The following is a 16,379-nucleotide window of genomic DNA, read 5'->3' on the forward strand; positions in this document are numbered from 1 at the left end:
AAAGAAATCATGGGCAAATCATACCAGAGTGGGAAAATAAAAAAGATTAAAATCTTTTGTTAAGCACTCAATATTTTGTTTATAACACAGCTTGCACCCACAAATCTGACACACACACACACAAACACACATTATTCAATAAGGACATTTGATTCTAGATGGTGTAACAATCTGAATCAATAAATGAAAATAACTGAATGCAAGACTGACTTTCTACAAATTTCAGTAAAAGGTACTCTGTTCTATGCTTCTGACTACCTGTGAGGCCGATCTTTTCCAGATTTCAAGATGGAGACGATATGGGAGCAGACTGGGACTGGATGTGAGGTTGCACAGAAGATTAGCATTTGTGGGCAACTCAAACCTGTATGCAGACATTCCACAAGGTGTATATATAGCTTTCTAATCCAAGAAGGCCTTTTCAGCCTGACAATGGGGAAATATGTTTTTTAATTTCAAATTCTAATTTAATTACTTGTAATATAAAACGTTATAGACCGAATGTGTACTTGCCTTGCAGCCCACATACTTGGCAGGACATTCTGAAACTCTGCAAGGATCTAGGGAGAGAGGAAGAAATTCCTTACTTCCTCCACAAAACTATGGGACATAACAGAACTGCTCCACAAAGAGCTATGAGGGTGTGCAGGACACAGCAAATTCCACAGCATTGCTCCCCCCCGAGCACTCCTCTGCACAGAGACCCTGAGCTGTTCTGTTTGGCACGTGGATAGGTTTTCATAATGACTTTCCATTCCTGTGGTGAGGGTTATGGGGAACTGATTTAATTTACCCTCAAATTTCGTGCTACGCTTATTTTAGCAGGAAGTTAAAATACATATCAGTTAAATGTAGGTTTGATAATAAGCTAGCTTATATGACATTTTATTACTAGGTAGGATGCAAATTCTAAGTGCATGGAAGAATTTTTGCACCGTCCTTCCAGAATGATTAACAATGACTTTGGGGGTATTACTTTACCATCCTATTACAATCAATCAAAATATTCTTCCACATATGCCTTCTTTCCTTTTACCCAATTCAGTCAATTTTATATGATGACAGTGTTCTGCAAAGAAGCGTATGCTGTCAGGGTTCAGCAAAATAACTGTCCCTCCATGTTACTAGAGACACACTCCACAAACCTGCATGTTAAAAAAGAGAGCTGTTGCTTAGCATCGCTTTAAAATTTACACTCCAGACATTAATATATAAAACAGGAGAATTGCTTATGTGATTTATAAACTCTCCAAAAGAAATAACACACTCCACAACAAATGCTAGTATTCTGTAGATAGTTAATCCCCTTTCACTCTCCCTTCCTCTTTCACTTTCTACCCAAGCTTCAATTTGAGAAAAGAAACTGCCATTTTGATCAAATATAAACTGGGAGGCTCTTTTCAAAAAGAATTGCCTGTTGCTTTTCAAGAAACCCCAATGCATTTTCAATAATGCCCTACAGAGAAATTGTAGGCCAAAATCCAGTCCGAAACATACATATACCCACCCTGTCCGTGACTGCTCTCGAAGCAGCTCATGCACAGCTGCGGGCAGAATTTGGCCTGAACTGTGAATTCAGCAAAGGAAGCCAAGATCAATTCAACGCAGCCCACACAGATCTTTGGACAGCAAAAACGTTTACTTAGAGAGAGAACACTATCCCCCACTCTAAAGGTTATTCCAGCTTCTTTAGGGAAGAATGGAGGAGAAAGAGATGAGATGATGAGATTGTAAGGTCTCTTTTGAGCTTCCATCAAAACCAAACAGATGTGACCATTAGGTAGAAGCAAGTCACTCCTTTAGGTGCAGATTCATTTCTTGCCAGAATTGAATTTCTAAGTAGATGTTAGGTGTGAGTGCAAATCATCACAGAAAATTTAAACGTAGGCACTTTCAATGTATGGCAAAAGAAAAACCACTGAAGCAGCTGTAGGCACAGGGGTTTCCCTCTTGCCTGCATGAGCACTGAAGTACATGCCAACTGCCTAAAACACTCCTGCGATAATATCAGAAAAACAAAAATTCATTGTTTTACATGAACTAAGACATTCAGAAGGACTTTGGAACCCTTAAAAATATTCCTTATAATTCTCAATAGCAAATATTTTAAATACAAAATCCAATTCTGAAAAGCTACTATCTTTGGGGAAAGAGATGGAAATCAAAGTGTAGCTCAAGTATCAGTCCCTTCAACATTAAAAAATTAAGAGCAGAATGGTCTTACTGTGGCTAACTGGAGGTTTAAGGGTGACAGGTTGAGCTCTTCTAGTTGTAATTTATATCTCAGCAACAGAACCAATGTTTTATTCCCAACCATTAAAAGGGGGTAACACATCTGCTAAAACTCTAGCACAATGGCTGGCTTTGCACTGCAACAGGAAATGTAACCCAATATTCTCAGAACTTCTACAAACCCTAGGCATTTCTTAATGTAAAAGGATTTGAAAATTTAGTTCACTGAAACATCTGTTAAGCTCTTGCTACTCCAACACATGATATTCTTTCTGCTCTGTTACCTGCCAACAAAAATATTTGGTTCTATGTAAGACTATCACAAGTGTGCGATAATAGCATTCTGCTTCTAATTTTATATGCCATTGTACACTCACAAAATCATCTGGGGATGACACTAGATAACATTCAGCTTAAGCTTGAAATTTACAAAAAATGTATTTAATTTTAATCTTCTGTGTAACTAGTAAAAAATGAAATGGGTTCTGAATGACTAGCATTAATATACAACACAAAAAAAAGTTAAAACTCACTTTCAGCCTACTTTCTGGAAGAGAAAAGAGAAAGGGAGATAAGGGGAAAGAGAGATGGGGAGGGTGGGGGTAGGAAAAAAACACTAGAAAACAAAACCCTGAAGTCTTAGATCAAACCAACTAAGCATCTGCATGGCCTATGCATATCTTCCTTTCAGAGTTTCTCTTCCGATCTGTTATTTACAGTGGCCACTTGTTTCAACTTACATTTAATTATATTGTAAGATTTTTCAAATATAATGTGTAATTATATAGAGGTAAGTAAAAGAGCTCTACATTAGTAGAGCTGCAGTTACTATTGCTTTCTACAAAAAGTACTTGTTCTCTAGTTCTGTCTAACAGATCTGTGTGTATTTTAGATCTTGAAAGAGGTGGGGGAAAAAAAGGAATACTCTTTCAGTTTCCAGTGCTCTACTTAATATAAGTACTTCCTGTACACCTATAACCATCAATAATATTAATATTGTATTATGTTTCAAAAGCTGTCCAGACAGCTCTCTGTGATTCAACAGAAAAGTTCATTATAGCCAGCACAAACATGCTATCATTTTTGTGCTGTAAGCACTCATAAACAGGTTTAGAAATGTTGCACTTCTTTCAGTGAGGTACGAGCCACTTACAGAAACAACTAAAATTATATATCTAAAAGCCTCGCACTTGAAAGACAGACCAATCATATCTAAGCATGTTTGTTCATTTTAGGAAATAGAGGTTATAAAGAAGGGTGATCTGCAGCACTATTCCTTAAGCAGAAGCTTTAAGTTGCATGACTTTGTGAAGCGTCCTAATTACAGAAATTGAGTCACTGTAGTCACAGCAAATAACAGCAAACAGAAAAATAAGAAGTGTGATATTAGAACACTGCTTCTCAGTGCCTCAGGGAATCAGCTAAAACTGAACAGCTACCGGCAGTGTTTCCTAAGCTAAGTTCTGTCATGCTGAGTATCCCAAGAGCCACGTGCCAGAGGCTGCATGACCTCTCCCAAAAATAGAGATTCACAGCATGCAATAACATGCGTTTCTGAAGAAAATATTACATCCTCATTAACCAATGTGGAGCTGTTCAAAATTCAAGAACAGAACAACTATAAAATAAAAAGTTTTCAGATACACACTCTATATTTGTTCATTCTTGGAAATAAAATAATTACTGAACTGCTGTGACAGATAACTTTATAAGGGCCATAAAGAATGATGACAACTAAGTCAGAAGCATGAAGACTAATGCTCTCAGTAGTAACTTGGAGCCAGAACAGAACACAAGAATTCCGTTTTTCTGAATAAACTAGTAGGGAAACAAACATATTTTCTAATTTACTCCTGCATGTAGCTTCAAAATTTCCAAAATGGCTGTAACTATGAGTGTTATTCTGACCTATTCACCGCTCTCAAGAAATGTTTTTAGTCCATCTTGGTGAAATACAAATTAAAGATTTTTTTTTTTAATGAATAGCTTTTACTACAACAAAATGAAAAGCCCCAGTTAGAATCAGGTGTAGCTGCAGTCAATACATGCATGTGTGTTTGTATAGACATTTGCATGTATGTACATGTGCGAACATATCTGTACAAAGCCCAGAAACCCTTACAGTTCAAAATGTAGCAAAGAGCTCAGACTGGCTGCAGAGGAGTTAGGCTCTCCCCGTGCCACAGTCCTGGTACAGCCGTACCTGCATGGCACCTTTCCTGAACTGATAAACCTTACCTCTTTCCTCAGAGACTTGACATGGATCTCTCCATGGTACGGACCCAGCTCAGTTGCAACCACTTTAAATGTTGTACAATGCAGCATGATGCAGCAATGCAGACATCCTTGCAAACCACAGGAACAGGCAAGTTCATAACCTTGGGACTGCAGCTTTAAGCTCTAAGGTAAGCACCCAGTATTCTGACCAAAAAAACTCATCTAAGCTCTGGGGTGAGTTGCCACAGGAATACTGAGAGGAAGCCCACAGAAAGATCCACAGCAAAATTTACTCCAGGTCAGTGATGAGGTTCAAGGGAACATAAAAATTAATATCACAATGAGTTACGAGACTGACTCTTACCCCCATCCATATCCACCATCATAACACTCAAATAACCTCAGTGAATTACATACAAACACAGAAGGACTTACTGAAGCATTTAGGCTCGGACTAGGGTGCACTGTTGTTCAGTGTTGGTATCTTTTGTACTGTATTTTGTATTCTATTTTACATACCACCCATAAAAAGATACTATCAAAAAATCTATCAGTCGTTTTAAAGACTTCAAAATGAACTTGAGTTTCACTTTTTTCCTTAGAGGATGAGTTTATCTGAGCAACAAACACAAAAGGCTCCTCTGTGAAAATACGTCAGAGCAAATAAAACTAACAATTCATAAAAGTTCCACAGACTGGATCCTTTTCACTGGACGTTGATAACATTCATTTATCCATTCTCAGGAGAACTTCAAGAATTTGTTGTATAAACTATCCCCAACACAGCAGAGACATGGTTTTAAAAGTTCTGGTCAAGAAACATGCTGTTGAAAGACATTATTACTTGTCCCAAGCTGCCAGAAGGCTCACTCACCAATCTCATGGACATAAATAGGTTTTGCATATGTACAGGCTGCAAACTGCAGGCAGAGGTTAGAGGTGTGAGGACTATTCTGACTGCTTCATTGTCAGCATACCACGCTAGAAAGGCTGTTTATATTTTTGCTCCGTGGACATTACTGAAAATTCTGTATTGTTCAAGAAACTGTTCATTTTTGGACACGTAACAAAAGTTTTAAACACTCTAAGATGTGTTTTCCACTTACATTAACCCAGTAAAAATTAAGATGAATTTCATTGTCTCACTCTGAACTGGATTTCAATGTACAAGCAATCCTTTTTTTTTTTTTTTGTAGCCATATATACAAGTTCCACCAGTGATTTGCTCAGCTTCTATAGGTTATGCTGTAGATTAAGCTACAATTGCTTCCCCGCTCTTTTTCAAATAAAAGCCATTAATTTGGTCTCTATCACCAGCTCAGGAGACAGTAATTTACGTTACACAACAACTACTCATGTCAGTCATGAAGTCCTTTGTAAAAGGGGCCTCATTTGGGCCTGAACAAATTGCCGTGTTCTGCAGGGGTGTTATTTTTTCCATTTCCCTGACTCCTAGCTCCAAATATTCGAGGGAGACTTCCTCCCCTTGTTCTTGTTTTACTAATATCATTCTTTGTCAGAAAAAGAAAACGGGTGAGAAACAGTCAATAAGGTTAAAAGGAACCCAGTTCTCAATGACGCGAAAGTCATCTTCTGCTCAGAAAATGACTTCAGACTCCTTAAAAGTAATCTGTGTCAGAGATTCAAGAGATAAGAGTAACTGCCTCCAAACACTAGAGATGCTGAAATTTCTTATATAATGAAGCTTATTAATGTTGTCTATGAAAGAACAGCATAGCCTTTCATTGCATCTTCATCCCAATCCAAAGTCCAATGTGAAGACAAGGGAAAACTCCCACTGTCTTCAGTGCTTTATAAGAATCAAGAAAATCACTGTTGTTTTTATTTTTAAATATGAATGAAAGTGCTTTTACCACTGAAAGCACTTTCCCTCAGCCATTAATAATGCCTGTAGTATCTTTTCTAACTGGGCCATCTGTCTACATAAAAAATGCAGTCAAGCATATTCCACTTAAAAACCAAAGAATTTTTTTGAAGTTTTACATGTACTTAGCACAGAAATAATTCTAAACTATCCCACACCTAAAATATACAACTACCTTAATCACAGCAAGTGAAAGCCACATACTCAAACATGGCAGTCATGCAATCCATCTAACGTGGTGACTTTACTGCAGATTGACAATCTAAAATGGTTGAAGTATCTTTTTCTAGAGCACTCACTATCTTGACATTATGTTTGTCATTAGAATCAGGGTTGTAGTTATGAAAGGCAAAAGGTCAAAGCAAATACATACATCTGGATTTTTTACTCCCCTGATTTGAAAACTGAAGATGTGTAAAATACTGTAAGTCATTCACTTACCATGGATTTGGTGAAAGGTCGAGCCAAGGTAAACAGCAAGGTATACACCCACCAACTACGATGAATGGAGGAGTACATCATATTTCCAGGATGGACTGAATTACATGTCACCCCATGGGGAGAAAGGCGTCGGTTCAGCTCATTGGAGAACAGTATATTGCAAAGCTTGGAACGATTGTAGGCCAACATAGCCCAATACTCCTTCTTAGATGGAGAAAGCAGGCTGAAATCGAGTTTTCCAGAGGAGTCTTTAATTTCTGTAAATCTAAAAAACAGGACATATTCCTTAGATACCCCACAGTTAATTTCACTCTCATTAAGAACAACATAAAATGTAGACAGACAGCTGAGTAGAACTTGGCTAGAATCAAAATAAAACAACAGCTTATTTAGCAGTTGCAAGTATCTACTGGAAATTGTTTGAAGCCCAAGGAATAGTCACATACAATATAGCAGTAAAATTATTGAATAATTATCATACATAAATAATAAGTAAAAACAAGTCAAAAAAATGTTTTAATGATTTAAAGGCATTGTATATAACTTATGAATTACATTATTTTAAATCCTGAAAAATATTTTGCCATAGGTACACAAAAGCACAAATAACTTGCAGAAAATAATGCAGGATAAAATAGCACTGTCTTAGAAACAGAGAAAAACAGCATCCTTTTATTTCCCCTTCTTCCCTTCCCCTGATTATTTCATCCAGTGTTCATATACTGCACACTTTCATTTAAGTGTTCAAGTAACTATGGATGAGTCTCACTGCCTCTTAGACTCTTTTTTAGATTAAAAATTGATGAATATAAAGGGGTTATAACCTTGGTAACTTGCCATCAATAGTCTTATATGTTTAAAAGATAAACGTAAACAAAGCCAAAATGAGTTCTGGCAGAGTATAATGTTTTTAAGTATACCCATGGCATGGCTGAACACAAATCAAAGTAACTAGTTGATGTTTTTTAATTGGGTCTGACAGAGTCATTAAACACCAGCTGTTTGTTTCTTTCCTTTTTTTTTTTTTTTTAATAACAAAGTAGTGAATGTTCTAAAGACATTTAGATGAAGAAAAGGAATTTTTCATATAGTACTTTTTCCAATTCATACAATTTTGATTTATCAATTTACTGGTATATTTTAATATTAGAAAAAAAAATACTACATTTAGTTACAGACCTTTGTTCCACTCAGAAGAGCTACTAAAAATAAAATGGATTTAGCAAGCTCTTTTTAATACTGAGTTTTCAGAATCAGCTAGGGAGAACAGGGATAAACATAATTATAGTACACACTAGAAAAATGTTTTAAAATATCTTTACTAATTTTGCATCTCATGGCCAAAAATGAAGAGATCAGCTGGAATTTCTATATCCATTTTGTGAGCAGAATTATAATGCACTTAGAGAAAAGCAACTACAGTATTTGAACTGAAGAGGAATCCAGGATGTCCTGTATCTTGAAGAATTGGTCCTTCAATTTCAACAACAAAATTTCTCATTCATAATTTTCAGTTAAATAACATACATTTCTGAAATTAACAGGACTATTCTGGGAGGAATTTCCTATATTCATTCCTCAAGTAACCACTTAGGATACCAGAAATAATCTATAAATAAGATACTTTGTGTATCCTGTACAATGGAAACACACTGGCATAATTTCAGTCCCATCCTGCAAGGGTACTTATGTGAGTCAATCTTACTTATGTCGGCAATCTGATTGAATTCAGTAGGAGAAGGGCTGTACAATCAAATTAACTACACAGAAATAAAAACAGAAGGAAAGTCAACCTACTTATTATTCAGATTTTAATATGATGTTCTTAAAGTACCCAAAAGCCTAATTTAAATAGATTTCATTTGTGCTGAATCCAGGTAAGTAACTAAAAAAGAACGAAGAACCAGAGAGGCAAATAAATATTTTGCCTTGGAGCAGTCTAGTATAATATTTTCTGCAAACATGGGACTTTATTTTTCGCCTAACAGGGGGTCTTGACTCCAGCAAAAAGATCCAGCCAAGGTTTATGGAAGTAATTAGATACCAACACTTCTGTTTTACAACATAGTTTAAGGCTCAGAGTTCTCAAGTAGGTCAGAAAGTACTACTACCCAATAATACCTAATGTCTAAACTAACTGCTTACACCAGCTTTTGTCCATTAAACAGACTGGTGGCAAAACCAAAGTAATTTAAAATGGCCAGTTTAAATGTTAAGATATGACATGAATTGCACCCCTCAAAAAGGGGGAAATCAAGTAGTTGTGTTTATTATTTTCTCAAACATAGACTGTTACTTATTTTTTGATGGACTTCTATAAACCTTTGCTGATTTTACTGAGTTAGCAATGAGAACTTTAAAAAATGTTTTTGAAAACAGATACAGATGTCCAGAGTTGTGAGCTCTGGTTATACGTAATGCTTAATACAGTGAAAAACAAAGATGCCATTTAAAGTACTATCAGACACAAACTTACAAAGGGGAACAAGCAGCTGACAATTCAACATAATCTCCCATTAAATAACAGCTCATTTATACGTATCCCATTGTGCCATCCACATCTGGCAAGTGATTGCAGTTGGCAGATTTATTTCTAGAGCTATCTTGCCTGCCCTGCAGTAGCCTTCCTCACTCTTAACAGGACTCTGCTACTTGCTTTCACAGACCTGGTGTGATTTCCAAAGATAAGGATGTCCAGATTTTGTTACCACCTAATTACTAGACATTTCATGTCTTTTAACACCAGGGAGGATTATTACTGGCATTTTCTATTGCTTCCTTTCATTTCAGCCATCATAAATTTAAAATGGTAAAAGTAAATCTATCTGCAGTGTGTCATTTATACCATAAGCCCCTGTGTTTGGAAGTGATAAAGGTTTCAGTCTGACCCTTGGCTGGTCTCTCTCTACCAGGTCCCTGGGGTTACATTTTATGGAAACGTGATTAAAAAAATAAGCTTCATTCTGGGTCACTAAAACATTTCAGAAATATGAAGGCAGGAAAAAAAAAGAAAAAAAACAACACACACACATTCTTCCTTTGGGTTTGCTAGAGCTGTTACACACAACGAGAATTGAAACAGAAATCAACGGTAAATGTTTAAAGTTGGAGGTTATAGTCTAATCTGAACTAAATCAGTCCCTGAACTAAATCAGAAGCCAGTAAGTGGCTTGTGCCCACTAAAAGTCAGAATTGGGGTATTAATTTTGCACTACAAGGAACTTTCTAATTTAAATCAAATCATTCTTTTCAGTTATTAACACAAACACCTCAAGCACATCTGAAATAAGGCAAATCTCACAATGTCTGTTTTGCCAACTGTACTTCTCACGGCAGTAGAATGATGAGCATCTAATATTTTAATTAAAATTTTCATCAAAAGAGGTATGGGCAGATTTTTAATATGTATTAACTATACTAGTTCCCATTTATATTGTACAGCTAATGTTTGCATTGAATTCCCTAATTTCTCATTATAAAACAATTGGATTTCATCTAGCAGTTTTTAATTGCATTGTTTCTCCTGCTAAAATAACTGCACATTCTTCTTGGTAAGATGTTGAAGTTGTTGAATGACAAATCAATATAGGTCATGCCATTCAGATTTAATCAATTATTATTCCATCTCCTAGCAAAATCAATAAGTGTTCTGAAATGTGGTGAAAATCTGCATTCATACAAAGAATGATCAAAAAATACCTCCATATTATTACAAAACTAGAACACGCTTTATATACAGCAATAGAACCAAATGCAGTAACATCCAGACATTGGCAATCCTTGTATTTTTAAAAAGATTATTCAAACACATGCTTTAGAGCAGGGCCTTTCATTTTTAAAAACTTTTGCAGTTCCACCATAGCCATTTTCTGTTTTAAGGATTGCAGATTTCAATGAAATCGAAAGCGCACTGTAACATTAACCAACCTGTGTGATTCTGAGGACACCACCACGACCCTTGCAGGAGACGAGCTGCGTAAAACATCTTCCAGAAGCTGGACGAGATAGAAATGCCCCAAGTGATTCACCTGGAAGGTGGACTCCAGGCCATCCTCTGTCAAGCACCATGGGGCACCGAAAGTGGCAGCATTGCAGATCAGGATGTGAAGAGGCCTTGAATAATCAGAAGAATTAAAGAACAAAATTGAGTCAGGAAGTTTCAGCGAAATACATCTAAATGCATTCCTGTGCGAACCAGGTCAACGTGCGCGTTGAGCGTAGGCGTCAAGGCCTAGGCCGCAGGGCTGGGCTCCGTGAGGAGAGGTGGGGGCTGCCCCGTGCCGGCTGCACAACGAACCCACCACAGTGTATGGCTGAGACACTCGGTGACGCTGCCGGCACCTCTGGGAAAGTGTATTTAAGGAAGAGCAAGGTGCTGCACTGCTGTGCAAAAGACTGAGGGAAAAAGTGAAAAACAGCCCCGTGAGCACCAAGGTGAGAGAAGGATGTCTTAATCTCAATAGCAAGACCAGGGACAAACACCTTTCCTGTTCTTTCCTTTTTCAAATACTTGTGAAACACAGCAAAGGCTCTGATTCACGGACCTCAGATACATCTGCATTTGCGAGACTGTTTCATGACTGAGAAAACCTGGGCAATAATACTGTATTCTTGTCCTTGAGTAAGAATCCAATGCAACAGACCTAAGCAAAGGTAACAGAGCTGTAGACCTCAGACTTCAGTCTGCATCTGGCATCCCTGCTCCAGAATAATTAAATAGGAAAGGTTACAGAAAGTAATGCCTGGCAAACAAATGCCTTTCACCCCTGCACTGTGTACTAGTAGCTGTGACATCCTAACACCAAAATATTTAAATCATTGCATTTGTTTGAGCAGCCCGTTCTCACTTCATCTTTACTGTAATTGACCAAATCCTGTGACAAATACAAAATCAACCACCCAACATAAACTCTAATTTTAAAGATAATAACTGAAGCACAACTAGGAAAAAAAGCTGTTTGCCCTCCATTCTTTTCAACTTATTTCCTCACAGCCCTACACACAAAAGAAGATGGAGACCCAGCATCATCAGATCATTTTCCTACATGGCTCAAATCTCCACTATGAGCATCTGCAAAAGGAATTCTGGAAAAGAACATGAAAAATGTCCCAGGTTGTCAAACAAACACTGAATTAGGTTCCCTCATGTATGTTTGAAAACCTTGGGCTTTGATAGCCCAGTTTTCAAGAACATTTCTTGTGGAATTAAATGTACCTTAGCTAAATACTGAAGTCTGTGCATGATCAGGGACATAAAGAGTAGGCTACATGTCTTTATTAAAATAAATTTCAACTGTTGAGCCTGTTGGGAAGTTACCACTATAATCTGGTTTTATAAGAAATTAAGAAGCTAGTATCTGTACTTGTGCCAATTTGGAAAACAAAAATAACAAAAAGCTTCAGAAGCAGTATGAAACATCTGTGCACTTTGGGAAGCTCATTTTCGGAAGTGCTGAATTTCTGATTTTCCTTTTGGGCAGTAACACAAGTAACATCTTCATATACATGCTGCATCTGCAAGAGTAACTGAAGATAAAAGGGGACTGTCCTTTTAAAGGCAAGGTTCTCTTTTTCTGCTCAAACCAATTTGCACAAAGGCAGAGGGTTTTTTTTTCGTTTTTTTTTTTTTTTTTTTTTGTGCCTTTACAGCTTCACCCAACACTGCATGGAACAGACTATTTGCTAGGATATTCAAGACCATATTTTTAAAAAGATATCCAATCTTTTGAGGTATATTTTATCAAAATATTTTAAATCCAAGTTCGTTTTGCCTGTTAGAGATGCATCTGCCAAGAGGAAAACAAAGCCTTATGAAGATTGAGTGCATGTGGGGAAACTTTGGATGATTCATCATCTCTTCTAAAAGTTTATGTAAAGCTCTGGCAAGAATTAATTTACAGATTTGTAAATCTGCTGGGAAAAGGAACAAGTTTCTTCAACATAGATGCTTTTTTGGTATAAGAGCCTTCTGTTTCAGAACTGGGGCACGTGAGTACTGCAGTAATACAGAAAATACCATCATCATTCCCTGCAAAAGCAAATATGGTACTGTTTTATAAAAAGATTGTAACTCTATTTGATACTTGTCATATGTAGTATGAAGTAACATACCAGAGTAAGATGGAAAGGACCCACAAATGAATCAGCATTATATTCCACCTATCCAAATTCTAATATCCTTCATTAATACTAATTACACAATAACTACCAGAGGCAAAATATGCACTCTATACCTAAATCTGTCAGCTTAATTAATTAAAAAGAGAATTCTAGAATTATAAAACTATAAAATGTAGTCTCTTAAAATGTAAGTACATTTAATTGGGTTTTATAAAAGAAATAAAATTATGCTTGTCTTTTTCATGATATTTTTTATTTTTTTGAATACTATTTTGTTCTTCTTTTAATACAGATAATTAAAATTAAAGAGACAGTAAAGTTAAAAGTATTTACAATATTCTATAAAAAATCTGTGAAGAAACAAAAATGAATACAGAAACATTTTAAACTAATATCCTACTAAAAAAGTAATATCAGATTACCTTTTAGAATTGCTACATTTTTAATTAGTGTTAGTGCTTTGAAATGTTTTAAAAGTGGTTTCTCTAGAAAACGTCACAGAAAAGAAACCTAAAGGGTCATATCAACAGCTACTGCTGTTGTGCTTCATTTCAGCTCCAAAAGAGGCACCTCTCGGATCTGAATCCATGACCACTAAGCTATTGGTGTCTCTGGTATGACTGCTAACAAAGGTCCAATTACTGAAAATTGTCATCTAAGTTTTTGTGACCTGGACATTTACACACCAGGAAATGAATGAAATTACATACCCATTTCACATTACCTATGTAACAGCCATCATATGGTTATGAATTTCAGCCACAGATGACAGATTCTAATCTCAGTGGTGCAGAGCTCTGTATCACTGAACATATCATTATGCAGGAACAAAATTTTTAAGATACTTGACAATTCACACCACACATCTGGCACTACAGCTTTGCTTTATGACAGGAGTATTTTTAAGTGATAGCAGAACTATGACCTTGATTTCACAAGTTCATTAAAAACACTGCTGTGATCTACATTAGGCTTCCTCCTGAGCCCAAGGAAAAAAAAAAAAAAATCTCCCCTTGGTTTCAAGTAGTTTCTAATTCTACATCAAAGGCACAACTAAGACCAACAAAAAATGTCACCAGCAAAAGAAAATTTTCTTTAGTATTTACTCCTGGTATTGACATTACCAAGCTGCTCCTTTTAACCATGACACCTATTTGATATTTCTGGAAACACCATGTAGTTAAAACCTTGAATGTTTTGAAAATTTACCCTTATGTCTCCTTAAAATGCCTTCAGTCACTGACTTACATCACACCCAGCGAGCTAATGTGCTCTACCATTACAATTTAAGTATGTTCTGGGAGTTGAACATAAGCTGCTCCACCATAGCATGTAGTCACTGTTTCTTATCATTCACAGCATGACTGAGACTCAAGAATATACTGCTTAAACTGCAAGCTACCCAGCAATTGTAGAAAACTCTCATCATGCTGGTAAATGTAGCTACAATTTAGTGAAAGTTAAAAAGCATGTAGAATTAACAAGGACATTCTTAACTGTGAATATCTCAGCTGAAAACCACTGAATATCTTGTGCACTTCACAACCCTGTGATACATCACTAAGCCTTGTATCAGGCAAGTCATTCAGATCTTACATGCTGTGCTAAATTCACCATTAGAATCAAAGCAATACAACTGCTCTGCATTATTTTAAAATGCAATAAGTGAATACATTAGAGATACAGAAATTAAGTTGCTGCTATAAATCAGTTAGTTACAAAATTTAATAATCAATTTGTTAGCACCTGATGTAAAACTATGATCTGTCAGCAGACTCCCAGGCTGACTGTGTGCAGCAGTAGATATTTCCAAGGGAATTAATTACTGATGATTTGCAAAGGTAAGAATAATATTTTTCAACAAATGTAGCCTGTGCACTAGGAGGTTAAACAAACACCACCAAAATGTCAACAGAGTTCTTGGCTTTGGTGTTCTCCCGTTTCAAATGCAATGAAATAGTTAACTAGAAATTATGCAAAGGGAATACTTTCAAATCTTCCCATGAAGCAGAATGTCACACCATCTGGGGCACTTCTCAAGTGATTTGAAAAGTTCACACTGTTTGGAATTACACAAAAATTCAACAGAAAAGGCCTTACCATATCCCCCAAATCCCATAAGCAACTGTAGACCTATGTCACGGCCAGTAAAGAAGGCAGAGAGATGTGCCTTCTCTTCCATAAAGAAGCAAAGTCACAGCCTACCGAATTCTTCCATCCCCTAACTCTGAACACCCAGGCTGTTTTCTCTCAAAGCTAGAAAATGGTACTACTTCTGTGAGGAAATATCTACATTCACAAAGATGGTAACCAAGGCTAGTCTTACGGCTCCCCAGAAAAGAAAAAAAGAAAAGTTAAACAACCATCTCCAGAAATTCCTCTCAATCATGTAAGGAACAATGATGGGAAACTGAGCAACGAAGAAATCACTTAGAGTCAGACAGAAGCAGATCTCAGTACCACGTGTAATCTAGCACTGACCCCAAAACATTTACTACTACAGTGAAAACACACACACACAAAAAAAAGCACTTCTTAACTCTATGAATTGTGAAAATGAATACTTAATGCCTAACTTCCCTTTTTCTAAGAGTGTTGACTGAAAAGCCAGCAAAAATAGCCTCTATTGCCACCTGTCAGCTAACAGAATTGTGGATCCTTGTTAGACAGGCTTCATTTTAAGGCAAGGTACTAACACGGGACTTAGAGCCCCGATGGATGACCTCCAGCTATAAGCAAGGAAAATTCTCTCAAATTCATCCTACTGGATTTCTTTGCAGGATTTGACACTGTTGATCAGCAAACACTTCTGCCCCACTTCCAAGAGATTAATGGGAATGGACTGAAACTGTTCTGCTTCTCCCTTCATACCAAATACATGGGAATTATTATGAGCAGCTGCTCCTATATCTTCATAAAATACATGCAGCCATATAGGTCAACCATCTCAATCATTATTCATTACCTCTATAAAACCTTGAGTGTACAATTTCATAAAGTTTGTGGAAGGAACAAAGGTCTCAATAGATTTAGATTTAAACAGAAACATCCATTAGTCCTATTTTTCCCTTTATTAGTTTTTCTTACACCTGCAGGAAAAAAAACAACTTAAAAAAAAAAAGACCACACATCTTCTTACACCCCCAGAAATTAATAAGTAATCATCCTTTGAATTAAAAATTCTGTCATTTTAGCTCTAGGGTGATCAAAAAGTTTGAGAAACCCCTATTTTTCCATTCAATGGAGGTACAGAAGCAATTTCCACTATTGTGATTATTTTAAAGTTGAACTCCTAAAGAGAAATTCAGATCTGATACTAAAAAATGAAACAATTAAACATTTAATGTTAACACTTAAAACATTTGTAATGTTGCTATCAATCTGATCTCAGTAAAACCTATGCCGCCCAAAGTATCTTCTCGTAAAAATGATCCAAATTGGTATTTTAACCTTTTACTCCTGTATGAGTTTCACAAGGACTACA

The 16,379-nt window shown here is 36.4% G+C and overlaps 1 protein-coding gene across 13 annotated transcripts in view; it reads right to left on the bottom strand.

The window, feature by feature from the left end:
- Positions 1-16,379, bottom strand: part of WWOX (WW domain containing oxidoreductase) — a 510,587-nt gene that overhangs the window by 375,951 nt on the left and 118,257 nt on the right. For 12 of the 13 annotated variants that reach the window (XR_013938395.1, XM_080552528.1, XM_080552517.1 and 9 more), the window contains exons 7-8: positions 10,703-10,888; positions 6,776-7,040 (exon numbers count right to left, since the gene is read on the bottom strand). Coding sequence is in view for 12 of the 13 variants with exons in the window: in XM_080552528.1 (XP_080408654.1) it covers positions 6,776-7,040; positions 10,703-10,888 (451 nt within the window). In the remaining variant the exon portion in view is untranslated. Of the gene's footprint in view, positions 1-513; positions 561-6,775; positions 7,041-10,702; positions 10,889-16,379 lie in introns of all 13 variants that reach the window. The other variant, XM_080552522.1, reaches the window with a different exon arrangement.

This window comes from Anser brachyrhynchus, assembly GCF_964034855.1.
Source record: "Anser brachyrhynchus genome assembly, chromosome: 12".
Lineage (NCBI taxonomy): Eukaryota > Metazoa > Chordata > Aves > Anseriformes > Anatidae > Anser > Anser brachyrhynchus.